Below are 14,318 nucleotides of genomic sequence, written 5' to 3'. Positions count from 1 at the left end.
GATTTATTTGGTGTAGTAAGCATTCCCACGATGAGTAGGAAAATTTTAGAGCAATTTGAATGCATGGGATATAATGCATATGTCTGTTTACAGGTGGCAGGCATTTCGCAATAGATAATCCTCTCCCCACCCCCAACTAGAAGACTTTTTTTTGCATAACAACAGCAAATCTAAGTATTCAGTGTTGAGACCTTGGCATCACACCACTGTCTTCACCACTGGTTTTATCTCTAATGAAATAGCAGTCATCACATATTATCAGCCACCTGATCTTTTTCTACATGGCACCATCCAGCAGACTTGTGTTATTTCCATCCATAGACGACTAGGCTCTCAGGCTGCTCTGCCTTTCTGTTTTGCTCTTCATTCCTCTTTGGTTTTATCCTTAATCTGTATTTTTCCTCCTTGTTTTCTATATGTGCTGTTTCTTTGCCGTATTTTGGCACCTGTCAACTTTTCCATTCTAAGCCTATTTTCAGAAGTTACTAGCTTGCTGGCTTTTCTTTCATATTTTCAACTCAGAGATCAACATCTTATAGAGATGCCATAAAAAAAAAACTTTAGTGAAATTCGTCAAACCTCTCGGCCTCTGCTAATGAAATAACTTATTGATTACTTTGGTCTTTTCAAGCATAACACTGATTTCCCAAATTGATCCGCATAATAAACGTTCAAATAGGAGGAATTTTCCAAAGAATGCCTTAAAAAAAAAAACCCCACTTATTAAAACATACTGCTCATGAGCAATTCATACTTGTTTTGTCTGCCTAAATAATTAGAAATAATAATATCATCAGAGGGTGGACATTGATTCCATTGGGTGCTTCGTATATGGATAGTTTGGGAAAGGAAGTCAGAAAGGACAAGCTAACAAATATGGTATTAGAGACAGTTGCGAGTAAAAGCGATTCCAGCTAATGTAGGAGGGACGAGAGTGGGGAGGAATCCCAAGGCGAGGAGACTGAGCCTGGAAAGGAAAGGGAGAGAGAGGAGGGAGTTCTAGGCAGCTAGTGCTTAGTTTTATTAAGTTCAACATGCGTAGCATTAGAGCTTTTTATATACTCGTCCCTGTGCTTGGAATTGAGGCCAGGAGTGTGCGTAAGACACGGTTTCAATCCTTGCCTACACGCCATTGGGTATTGCTAAAGAGATGTAAAATGTACAGGAGAGGGAGATAGAATGACTGGGTTTAAAACAAAATTCAGCACATTAAATTAGAATCCCATCAGAGGTCATTTCAGAAGTGACATCGTTTCATTTTCAGTTTCTACTGGCTTTGGTGTCTGGAAGTATCACCTACCTGTCAAGGGGTGTATTTCTGACTCTTTTTTTTCTCTGCTGCTTTTCTGAGCTAAATGTTTGGGGAACTTCTAAATACCACACGATCAATTGTGAAGAGGCATTGTATTGCTTTTAAAGTAGGTTTCTGATAAAACACGACAAATGAAAAACTTCTTTAACTGTCAGGTTGTGATGTGCCTCTTTGTGAGTGATGGGGCGTTCTCCTGAGGGCAAGCATCGAAGACTTCTTTTAAAAAACAGTTTGGAAAATATATTACTGGTTAGCTTAGACATCAAAGGAATATTGAGGAGCTGAAGCAAGCTGCTGCTTCCTTTAGAAGTAAAGCCATGCTTGCTTTTCTTTATCCAGTCCTTTAGTTGGAATGAACATCATGTATTTATTTAGTGATAGACTTTATTTTTGAACTGGGTTATGTCTGTGTCTGTATTTATACTAAGTATAGGTCACATACCATAACAACTTTTATTTTAACCTTATAGGGCCGTGGTATTCCTGGACCCCCTGTAAGTATCATCTCTTTGTTTTTACATCATCTATAAAAATGGCCTATTTCTCAGATGCCAGCCTTACTCTCTAACACTCCACCCAGCGGTGTTGGCAGTGTCCTACCCAAAGGTCCTAGGTGGCCACTGTGACCGCACCCCTACTCTGCTAAACAAAATATTTTATTAACCTAAGAAATTTCTGTTAACTTAAGACATTTCTGTTAATTTAAGAGATTTCCATTTTAACTAATTAGGATTTGGTTAAATGAGTTATTGTCTCATTGGAAAGCAAAGCTAGCACAGATACATAATTCTAAGTCTGTGGTTTATCAAATTTGATATCAGTCATGACAGACTGTAGAAAATATTCATAAATCACCATGTCTCTTTAATTTGTTGACTTCAGGGTCCTCCTGGGGGAGTGGGGCTCCCTGGAGAGCTTGGCCGTGTTGGACCAATTGTGAGTACACAGTGCATTTGATAGACATTTGCTGATTTAATAAAAGGTGTTACTAGGGAAGGCAGATTGTCCTAACCCTATTTTTCCTCTGCAGATCCAAGAAATGGCAGGTGAATTTCATGTCAGTTTATGATATTGATGGGGGCCAAGGATAGTAATGTTACCACGTTTTTCTGTAGAGTGATTTTAATTCCTTTCTCCAAAGTTTTCAGCTAAATTTTTCTTCCCAGCTTTTAGAATTAGTGATCAAGTTAGGAAGTGTCACCTCCATTTTACAGACTCTTGGTTAGAAGAGTGTCTTTTGCATTAGTCTCTGCATGAAATGAAAAGTGAATGGTCTCACGTTATTTCCATGTACTTTTATGTTAGGATCACAAAATGATGATTGAATGAACAGAACTTAACTTTTGTCAATAAAGAGCTGAACTTCTTAGAAGAAATTGTTGGAACAAGTGCTTGATGTTTACTATTTGATAAATATTCCAAAAATGTTGAAGCAATGACGTTGTCTGATCATAGTGAACTCATTGAGAGTAGGAGCCACAGATTAGATACTTTTCTTGCTTCTCTATATGTGCTACTATTTGACAGATTTATTTATTGGACAAATGAATGAATATGGAATGATTGTAAAGCTGATTGTAAGATGCTTTTGACCTCTTATGGTAGGATATTAAGAAGGAAAAACCTATGCCAGGAGTAAACTCTGGGCATTAAGACTAACTGGAACCCATCTTTATCTGGATGACTTGTTTGAATTTAGCCATCTTTGATCTTCTGTCCCATTTGCAAGAGAGTGTAGTGACAGCCCGAGTGATAGCTTCTGGGTGGACCACCCCAGGGATCAGGGATCATCTGGCCCTGCGGAGATTACCTTCCATTTCACAGCTTCAGGCTGGTGCCAGCCTTCCTTTGCTGCCTTAGCTGTATGACCTGAGCAGCATTGGCTGTTCTGCTTCCTCTGTAAATCAACTAGAAAGATGCGTAGTGTTTCTAGTTTGTTTTCAGAATCGATAAAGTGATCATTCTCTAGAAAGGAATTGGCTTCTTCCTCCACAAGTCTCCCTCTGCCCTTGTTTTATTACTTTGGTGAAACTGGAATGCCTTTGTTCTTCTGGTTTTGTGGAGCAAATTAGATTTATGGGTCACTCACTGATTTTGGTGGCAGGTCCATGCAGTCTGATCTCTGTAGGGTTTCTAGGAATGTCATTCTGTCATGCCTAACCAGTTTTATGCACTGTGTTTTGACACGTGAATAACCACTGTATCACAATTTTCCAATAACTTAGGGGGACCCTGGGAAGAGAGGACCACCTGGCCCCCCTGGCCCCCCGGGACCCAGCGTAAGTTATTTGCAGCTTGAATTTCTCTGCGTCTGAGAGTTGAGATCGAAGCAACCTAAGAACCAAAAATGGAAGTCTCTCTTTAAGTCAAGTCATTGTCCTAAAATTCCAAAATGGCTGCGATTTTTCCAGTCATTCAGAGCACGGTCTTTTTAGGCCAGAAAAGCAGAGACGTCACAAACACTTAAAAGGTGGTTTTCACAGGGAATGGTTTACTCATTACGTTTGAGGTGCTTGGATGCTTGCAATTTCTCAACTGCTCAAAACTTGGACGTGTAATAGAGACACTTTCAAATAAGCTCGTTTTACAAAGGATTTACACAGTGAGCAATTTAAAAACTGAGGTTAAGTAGGAGAGAATCCATATTTTTAGTTAATGATTCAGTGTTCCCCATGTTTCCTTTCTGTCTCTCGCATCATTTCCCTCCTATCCCCTGAGAGAAAGAACTTACTGTTTCTCCAAATGGAATAGGCCCAGGAGTCAAGTTTTTAGACTTAGCATATTAGATGCTGTGTGTTCCTTATATTTTATTGAGCAAAAATATCTGTTGCATTTCTGCCCAGTGAACTTTCTATTATTAGTAGGTCTGAATTCAATATTCAACTCTATTCTTAACTGTGATATTTTCTTTACTTTAGGGAGCAATTGGCTTTCACGATGGAGATCCACTGGTGAGATGTTTTCCTTTGAACAAAGTACAATTTGAAGTCAAAGACCATGAAGTCTCTTGAAAAGATGAATTCTCTCTAAAATGATCTTGCTGGAAGATGTTGCATTTCTGTGTTTTACTTTACTCAGACCCCAGGGCAGTCTGCAGGACTAGGGGGCTTGTAGACACTCAGACCAACCATTTTTCACTATAGAAAATGTTTTTTATTTCTTTATGAATTTTTTTTTTTAATTTTTGGTTTCTTTTTTTGGGGGGGAGGTAATTAAATTTATTTACTTATTTATTTTTAGAGGAGTTGCGGGGGATTGAACCCAGGACCTTGTGCATGCTAAGCATGCCCTCTACCACTTGAGCTATACCCTCCCCCCTAGAAAATGTTTTTATTATATTTCTTTCTGCATAATCTTTTTACTTTATGACTAATACGTACTTTTCACCAGAACACCCCAATGTTAGAAGGTAGAAGTCAAATAATCTCCTCTAAGACTTGTTTTACTTGTAGACTGATACTCGAAAGATCTTGGAAATCTGCACTAAATGCAGTTTTGGTCCATTTGTCGAGGGGATGGGGCCCTCGGGGTAGAGCCATTGGAGTGGAGGGGGAGGGGATAAGAATCAGATCCTGGCGCCATGGCCTCTCAGGAAACATCTCTTTAATAAATTAAATCTGAAATAAATATGGCAAACTATTAACATTCATTAAATCCGGATGGCAGATACATGGGGAAAGGGTTTGTTATGCTCTCTGTACTTTTCTGGAAGCTAGGAATATTTCTGAGTTTAAAAATAAGATAATTAAAAAAAGGAAAGGGACTAGTCAGAGTTATTTAATGAATATAATTGCACTGGGGTTCTGTTGCTGGACTCTCTGAAAAATGTATCATTTTGTCATAAAGTGGAGGCTCTAGTTAATTCTCTCTCTCTCTCTCCCTGGCAGTGTCCCAACTCCTGTCCACCAGGTCGCTCAGGATACCCAGGCCTGCCAGGCATGAGGGTAAGAGAATAATTTTAGTGCTGTATTCTATTTTCAAGAGTATTATCCGTAGATATAGACCCGTGTTCATCCTTTCCCTTAAACATGGGCTTTCCTGGTGCAGAGGTTCCACACTGATGGATTGGCAAGTCTGTGTTCGCTTATTCTGCGGCTTGGTCTGTGGTCCTTACTCAGTCCTAGAAATTCCCGCTGGGGCCCCTGACAGGTACTCCTACTGAGACATAGATGTTTGATTATTCAGTGCTTCTGTTGTTCAGGGAAGAAATACCAAAAAGATGTATGGGGTTGGGAGACCCTGGGACACCCAATGACAGTTCAGAAGTTTGCTCCAGGGGTGAGAGAGAAGAGCCAGGGATTGTGTGCATGATGTATTTGAAACAGTTTTAGTTAGTTAAAGCAAAGATTGGAGAAACTGTGCCAAATAGATGAGAAAAGAGACTTTCCAAAAGAGTTTTTCTCTCCCTCTGGCCATCAAAATTCCTTCAAAATTTCCCATAAAAGGAAAGAAAGAAATACCAAATGCTGGGGTTTGATGGCTTTCTCTAGTCTCTGCATCTGGGGTGATGTTGAAAAAGTCCAGACCGGTGGAGTTCTGCCATGACCTGAAAGGTCTGAGATGAGTTTCCAATGATGGTTTTCCCTAAAGTTAGTTTTGGTGAGTTCCCACAGTTGCAGAAGATTTGGGCCTGGACTGGTGTCTGATTTTCTTTTATAGAGACGTGCACTCTTGGAACAAAAAAGGCTTTGAGGGTGAAAGCTCTGAGAAACTTAATTTGAGAATGTTTCCTTCACATTTGCCCCATGTTACTGCTCAAAGCACACATATGCTTAGAACAGGTGGCCCGACAGGGATCTCTGCTCACGCCACACAGCCTTCATGGACTGCGGTTTATAGCTTTCCATCTGCACTCAAATCGTGTACAAGAAGAGGCAGGAAGTGGTGCGTCTGGAGACGCCCTTCTTGTACCTTCAGGAAAGAGATGGGTGTGGGGGGAAGAGAAGGATTTCAGAGCAGTCTCCAGAAAGCAGGGGTAGGCAGCTGGGCTGGGTCAGCTGTCACCTCTGTAAAGCAAGTAACTGGTGTCGGAGAAGACGTCATGCTCTTAACCCAACAGTGAGAGGAAACTGGGAAACGAGGGATCCAGGAACCAGCAGGCAGTGGATTCATCCAGGCAGTGAATCATGACTTAGTTGCTGAAGTAGGTAACAGAACAGTGTTTTTCTAGTAACTAAAACTGATATTTATTATACAGAGTGGTCATGAAGTACACAGGGCATTATTAATGTCTTGTAAGGCTGTGATGTCTTTGTGACATAACCTTTCTCTTAGCAGCACACTGACACAAATTTTAGGGGCACAAGATCACATTATGAGCCTTGTAACCACTTTCTGTGCCGAAACCAATGCATTTATTATTTATTTATTTATTTATTTAGCTACTTACTTATTTACTTATTTTTGCATTTGTTAGGGTCATAAAGGGGCTAAAGGAGAAATTGGTGAGCCTGGAAGACAAGGTCACAAGGTAAGGAAAGTGAATATTTAGTGGGTCAATTGTGACTGGGAGGTTGTGGTCACTTTGATTATAAGGAACGAGGAGGAATAATAAAGGGAGATATTTTATCCTTCCTTTTCAAAGGATGGCTGACAAGTTCTCCATAGATGCGTCAGCCTTCTGACTGAGCATCATAGTCTAACATTGTTTAATTACAAGAAAAAGAAACACAAAAGAAAGCACCATACATGTTCATTCCTTCTTGTGTTGCTCCCCCTCACTTTACTTTTCAAATCAGTCCCCTTCAGTTCTTTTCCTTGATGTTCTGATAGTCAACTGTTATTCAAGCTAGTCGTTCTACTCTACTAAACAAAAAATTTCATGACAAGTGTAAAATTTTATGACAAGTGTTGCTAAGACTGGCAATTGGAGAAGTTGGTAATTGGTGTGTAGCTTCTCGTCTTAAGTTCTTGAAATAATTTGTTTGTTACTGACCTCATTTCAGTATAACTTAGATTTTGAGTAATCTAGAAGTTAGCAGTCAAACTTATACTATTATCTGGGTAGAAACTTAGAATCCACAGCATAACGTACATTGGGACTGGCATGTCCTGTAGAAAAACTAAGACTGAAAAAGGGGAAGGCAGAGCTCAGTGGCAGAGCACGTACTTAGCAGGCACAAGGTCCTGGGTTCTAGCCTCAGCACCTCCATTAAATACATAAATGAGCCTAATCACCACCTTCCTACCCCCACCCCAAATAACCAAGCCTGAAATTTAAAGCAAAGTGACCTATTTGCCCTTTTTTCACCTGCTAAGATGAAATTGCTTTTAAGTTAACTACGAATTTGACTTCTTGTATGGTAGACATTTTGTCCCTGTTAATTCCATAACATTTTACAAAGTCAAACTGTTCTTATTAATGAGGGTCCTTTAGACTTTGTTGACTATGTCCTTCTATACCTTTATTGGGTAGCAGAAGATTAGTCTTTTTCTTTTGAAGTTAAGACCTTAAGAGGCAATTTATTAAGACCTTCAGGCATTAATATTCTTGAACTCCTTAGGTAACTCTGTCGAACAATCTCAGATAAGGATGATAAATAAGCCAATTTCCTGTGCCTCATTACAGTGTGAACATTTATTTCAAAAGTCTTTCTTATTACTTAGGCTCTGAATATTTAAGGCATTTTATTTATCTGGCGTATAACAGCTGGGTTTTCCATGTCAAATTGGAGAAAATGGAAAAACAATCAAGTATTTTGGAAATTTCTCTGTGTGCCCATTCTTCCACTGAATTTTAAAATTTGTAATTTTAAAAATTCAACAAATATTTATTAAGTACTTGCTTTGTACCAGGGTTTATTCTAAGGGCTTGCAGTACAGAGGTGAAAAAATGTGTCCAATGTGGCTAAATTAAGTATGATGTATCCATGTAATAGAATATCATCTAATCACAAAAAAGGTGTGTAGGAATATTAAATTACACCAAAAGATATTGATGAGGTAGTACGTATAGTGAAGCAGATACAGTAGACTTCTGTTGTTTTTGATGTCCTGCATCCTTTCCTCTTTCTTTGGGTGACCTCTTTTCTTTGGGGAACTTCTACCTGCCCATCCCATGGGATTTGGGAATGGAGCTGTCAATCAAAGTATCTCTCTGTTCTCCCCAAGAAACTATCATTTTTGAGACCTTTACAAGTTAGTTACCTGGATTCTCAAATTTGGTTCAGTGAGGAACCAGCAGTATTTTTGTGTGTATTAGGTTAATTGGCCAACATTTTCATTAAAGGCCGTTGAAAATTCCTTTAATTTATTTCACATGTTTATGTCACTTAAAACTTGCAGGGGTGCCTTTGAAAACTGGCATATGAAGATAAGATAGCTCTTTGCAGACTGAACCATGAAAGGGCTCATAGAGGCACTGAGAGCAGAAAGATGAAGAATTAAGAGACTAGGGGCCTGAAGTTTGCTTTCCATTTACAATTCTGTCTTGAATTCACTCTCCAAGTTAGTTAATGAAGAGTTTAAAATTTGTTTTTGAATAGAGGAATGAACAGTCGAACATTTCAGCAAAATGATAATAAATTGCTATTCCTAAATTTGTCATTTAATTTTGTGGTTATTGAGTTATTGTGTGCTAGTCATCTGCTGGTGTAATATTTAAATCAAATCCATTACTCCAAGATTTATCAAGACTCCATAGAAAAATACCCCAAACCTTGCTAATGAAGTCACTGTTGTTTCTGGACTTAGGCAGGGAAATCCAAGTAGCATTTAATTATATACCTGTGTTGATAATCCCACTCCATGAACTTGCTCAGTCACTGGCTTTCCCATTGCAACTGCTTTTCTGCATTGTCAATCATGCGTTCTTATGGAATGTAATTATGAGACTAAAACCACTATGTGGGAACTTTCAGGATTCACTTGAAAATCAAGAATAAATGATTTAGGTATAACCTAGTTGTTTGCATTATATGCCCAAATGTTCTATATTAATACTGCTACTATTTTTTTTGTATTTCTTTGTGTGTATGTGTGTGTGTGTGTGTGTGAAAACATCTAAATATAAACTATAGCCCATGAAGCAAGAAATGAGTGAATTGAAACATGGAAGAAACAATAGAATTGAATTTTAATCTAATATTATGTAGATAATACTAAAGAGTAAGAGTTTTCCTCATGATTAACTTCACAACATAAGTTATTCACTACGACAGAAGGTATAGAACAGTATATCTGCTGTGAAATAGATACGAACAGTGCATCTCTTATCAGAGAGAAAATAACTTTTTCTCAGAGTCCATAAAGTCATTGTTCTGTAAGAGACAGTAGTTGGATTTCTGTTTGGAATATCCTAACATTTTAAATCAGAGATTATAAAATTAATATCAAACAGTCAAAACAATAATTAGAAAACACTGTGGAAGGAGATTCCATTGGCAACAGCAACCAAGTTTTAGGAGAAACATAAGGAATATTCGACACAAAGAAAAGAACAAAACTTTATTGATGGAAGGAAAAAAGAAAAAGTTTTGACTAAATAAGAAGATAAACTGAGTTCCAAGATAGAAAGACTCAATATTGTAAAGATTTCAATTCTCTCTGTATTCATCTGTCAATTTAATAGAGTCCTAATTCAGGGCAAGTAGTTCTTTTGCGAGGATTGGCCCAATAATTCTGAAGTTCATCTGCAAAAGTAAGCATTTAGGAAAAATCTGAAAAATAAGAGTAACTATAAATGAAAAATAAAGGAATTCTTCCAACCTCAGATTAAAATGTATTATAAAGTTGCAGTCATTGAAATGCTGTGGTATTGACAATGTCATACAGCAGGCCAGTAGCACTGGTAAGGAAGTCCAGAAACAAGAATATTCATCAATTTAGTATATGTCAAAGATGAATTTTCCATCCTGTGTGGGGAGAATGTATTACTCAATAAATGATACTGGATAGAGTGGCCAGTTATCAGGAAAAATATAGATGAGAATTTATATAACTGGGGGGAGTGGACAGAGAAGGCTTTTCTGAGAGAGACATCAAAGGAATAAGCCATGGAAGAAAAGACTGGTTTAAAGACATTAAAAAAATTATACATGGGACAAAAATTATAATGCAAAAGTTAAAATGAAAATCCTAATCCAAAATATTATAGTTTATAATAATATTTTATTAAAATATATTTTATATTTTTTGGAATTAGTTTTTGATGGCAAAGGTTGCATAGTATGCTCACATTCTCCTAATAATATACCCTCTCACAACGCACACACTTAGAACATACTTCCTTTCTCTCTCTGTTCCTCTTTCTCTCCCCTCCTTTCTCTCTCTTTAGAAAAACTTCGAAAGAGTAGCATCCAAAATGTTATTGGTGTTTATAGGTGAAAGTGACTGTATATGCATCTCTGTATTTTCTGAATGTTCTACAATTAATGTGGATTACTCATATAAAATCATTTACGGAAGTGTAGCAGAATAACTCAGGGGCTGCCGGATGAATTTAACACGTGCCGAGTTAGACCGAGCCCATGCCGGTGTCCGTTTGCTGGCGTAGCACACGGTGCACTTCTCTCTGCTGTGTTTCAGGGTGAAGAAGGGGACCAGGGAGAACCAGGAGAGGCTGGAGCTCAAGGACCTCCGGTAAAGTATTTTTAAAAACATATCTAATTAGAATAGGCAGATATTCTCTTTCATGACTTTTGGAATATTTCTTGTTTAGCATTTGGATTAATTGTGGTACATCACTGTGATAGTCTCTGTTTTCCCACCATGCCAGCACGGGGAGGGCACCATTTCTTCAAAATAGGAAAGGCTCCCCATTGTATGTTCAAACACCGTTTTAACAGAAAAGTTCTACCTATAATTACGTACATTCATTTACTAGATTTCAGGGCTGGGCAGTCTGAGAGTGAATGTTGAGCACAAGAGGATGACATATGTCTTTTATGTTCCATATATCACATGCTATAATGAGAAAATTTTGTGTGCCCTGACTACGCATATCATCCCCTGGATTAGTGTAGCTTCTGCCAGCATGTAATCTTTATCATGAGAACATTCTTAATTGTTCATGATCATGTCTTTTAGGAAAAAGTTGGTCCTCTGTGCTTTGGTAGATGCCTGTAATTGTACGTCCACCGAGGTCATTTGGGGGCATATTTCAACTTAAAATGTTTGTCAAATCACAAACATCATATGATATTGCTTATATGTGGAATCTTAAAAAATGATACAAATGAACTCATTTATAAAACAGAAACAGACTCACAGACATAGAAAACAAACTATGGTTACCAAAGGGGAAGGAGGAGGATAAATTAGGAGTTTTGGGGATTAACAGATGCACACTACTATATATAAAATAGAAAAACAACAAGATTCTACTGTGTAGCACAGGGAACTATATGCAGTAACTTGTAATAACCCCTAATGGACAAGAATATGAGAAAGAATGTATATATATATGTATATACACACACACATAACTGAATCACTAGGCTGTACGCCAGGAACTAACCTGTGAATAACATTGACAGTTGTTATTGTAAACAATTACAATTGCTTACTAACAATTGTCAGTGTTAATTACTGGTTGTAAATCAACTATAAAAATAAGTAAAAAATAAAGTAAAATAAAATGTTTGTCAAATCAGAATTTAATTTACTTATATATATGAAAATGGAATTCTTACACTTTTCTTTCTTGCCACAATGACTAGTGACAAGAATGGAAATAATAATTTCAGAATATTCATGGAACACCTCAGCTGGCCAAGGTGTGACGTAGCAGTGGCAAATTCCTGTCCTGGTCTCAGAAACTGAAGAGTTAGGAAAGACAGACACAAAACCCAGGACCACCCTGCCTTCATCTGCTGGGCTGTTCCCACAGAGCTGCCTTTTACAAACGTTCAGGAAACCATGCAGATTAGTGTTCACACAGAACTTAAGTCAGAGAATCTGGAAAAAATGACCTCCTTCTGCTTTGTTTTTTTTTTTTTAAAACGAACACGTGGAATCTTTTATTTCATGTAACTCATTAATTGATGATACAAAAAGTAAGATGTTATGTCCAATTCAGGGAGCATTTGAAAAATCAGATGCAGATAGATCATTTAACAAAGAAATATTAGGTTAAGATAATTGAGGTAAAATTTAAAAGATTCTCTATAAGTGTCCAAAAGGACATATATTTTGGAATTATCTGTTTCAGAAAAAAAAGCTAATTATTTGCACCTCTCTCAGACAAAAATCATTAAGTTAAAACAAGTAACTTTGCTAAGTTTGAGACCTTTTTTTTTTCGACTTCTGCTTTTAAGCCACGTGAGAACTTTAAGGGCATTTGGCGGAATCAAGGGCTTTGTTTCAGGAGACAGTTTCCTGGGTGGGAGACACAGAATAGAATTAAGAGATATACAATTTTTTGATCTGATGAAAATTTGGTTAGGGACTTAAGGCTATTTTTTAAGCTGTTCCCAAAGATCCTCAGAACAGGATTTTGCAGGCAGTATTTTAAGAAGTGCTTTCATGGATGGAGGGTCTCTGCTGGGTTCTGAACAGCCTGCGTGGTCCATTGGAGGGTATTACTAACTGCTTGCTTGGCTTCATGGTGTTTGGGAGGGGATATGTCAAAATGTTTCTGTAAAATTCACAGATTTTCACTTTTTAAATATATAGCATCTGACTGGAACATTATGCTGTGCACCAGAAATTGACATGTTGTAACTGACTGTACTTCTAATAAATAAATAAATAGATGAATGAATAAATACATAGACAGCAGCTATCAATGCACAGATTTTCCAAAGCATGCTTTTTAACACACTTACATACAAGGTCTCCCAGAAAGACAGCCCCCATCATTCTCATGTCTCTGCTTTCGACCCAGATATTTCTGGAATTCCTTTTTGAATTACCTCCAGAATCAGTTAAGTGAGTCACAGAAGAACAAGCAGCTTTGATCAGATTTGGCCACGTCTCACCTTGCGTCCTGAGCAGGACAACCCTGCGCCCATGTGTTTCACTCAGGCTAGTCCTATCTGATCTTTGGGGAGATGAGACTGACCCGGATGCAAAGTGAAGCACTGGCCATCCAGCTGCCCACTTTTCCCAGTGAGAACATAGGGAAATGACTGGCCTCGAGCTACTTTGTCTTAAGCTGGTGTGGACCGTTAGCCACCCAACTTCCCTGCCGGGGTGTCTGCCCCTGCTGCTCCCAAGGGAGCATCCCTACAGAATCCCTTCCTGGAGCCCTGCTGCTGGGGGGCCAGACGGTCGAGAATGATAACATTCTGTATTGAAGGGGATCCTAGAAATAACACCTTGTACCCTCAGTTTGAGGATGACCCACTCCTGCACCTGAGAAAGGATGGGATGGGTTCCTACCACTCCTAGCCAGAATTCAGGATGCTTTTTATCATAGAAAAGGTGTGAAAAACAGCGACAGCATGTGGTTGATGGAGACCCCAGCTACATTTTTAGGTCACAGGCTTTTGTGGGCTGATGGCTTTGGATGGCATCCATTGGTGGGGAAAGATTATCCCAAGGTTTCAAATCACAATCATGTAACATGTACCCAAGTTACAAACCATGAAGGAGGCCAGAGTGGCCATGTATTCTGCATAGGGGTTAAAAGTCAAATACATTATTATAATTTTTTAATGCTAATGATATTTATGTTTTTGCCATCGAGGACTGTTCCAATTCCAGATTGATTTAAGTCCTTAGAATCTTTCAAAAGGGTTCCACCATCAGAAGAATTCTCTTTGCACTTTTCTTTTAAAAAGGGAAAGTTTGTCTACGCAATGTCACTCTTTCTCAGTGTTACCTTTGATTACAACAGCATTCTTCTTCTGGATTTGCCTTTGCGATGACATCGAAGAATGTGTGCTTCAACTAAAAGAATTTCCCTTTCTGTTTCACATTTCCAGGGAGCTCAAGGCCTGAGAGGCATCACTGGGACAGCTGGGGCCAAAGGGGAAAAGGTAAGATGACGCGGGTGATGATACAACATCAAAATGCATAAATGTTTATGTTTGGGGCCATTAAGAAATATCTTCTTATCTTCAAC

General features: G+C 38.3%; 1 protein-coding gene across 2 annotated transcripts in view; it reads left to right on the top strand.

Moving 5' to 3' along the window:
* Positions 1 to 14,318, top strand: part of COL9A1 (collagen type IX alpha 1 chain) — an 80,389-nt gene that overhangs the window by 28,097 nt on the left and 37,974 nt on the right. For both annotated transcript variants that reach the window (XM_031455939.2, XM_031455940.2), the window contains 8 exons: positions 1,783 to 1,806; positions 2,195 to 2,248; positions 3,538 to 3,591; positions 4,231 to 4,263; positions 5,200 to 5,256; positions 6,729 to 6,782; positions 10,838 to 10,891; positions 14,179 to 14,232. In XM_031455939.2, the coding sequence (XP_031311799.2) occupies positions 1,783 to 1,806; positions 2,195 to 2,248; positions 3,538 to 3,591; positions 4,231 to 4,263; positions 5,200 to 5,256; positions 6,729 to 6,782; positions 10,838 to 10,891; positions 14,179 to 14,232 (384 nt within the window). The remainder of the gene's footprint in view (positions 1 to 1,782; positions 1,807 to 2,194; positions 2,249 to 3,537; positions 3,592 to 4,230; positions 4,264 to 5,199; positions 5,257 to 6,728; positions 6,783 to 10,837; positions 10,892 to 14,178; positions 14,233 to 14,318) is intronic.

The sequence above is a fragment of the Camelus dromedarius genome, chromosome 6, assembly GCF_036321535.1.
Source record: "Camelus dromedarius isolate mCamDro1 chromosome 6, mCamDro1.pat, whole genome shotgun sequence".
Taxonomy (NCBI): Eukaryota; Metazoa; Chordata; class Mammalia; order Artiodactyla; family Camelidae; genus Camelus; species Camelus dromedarius.
The sequence above is the reverse complement of the archived record's forward strand: the minus strand, read 5'-3'. Positions and strand labels throughout refer to the sequence as shown.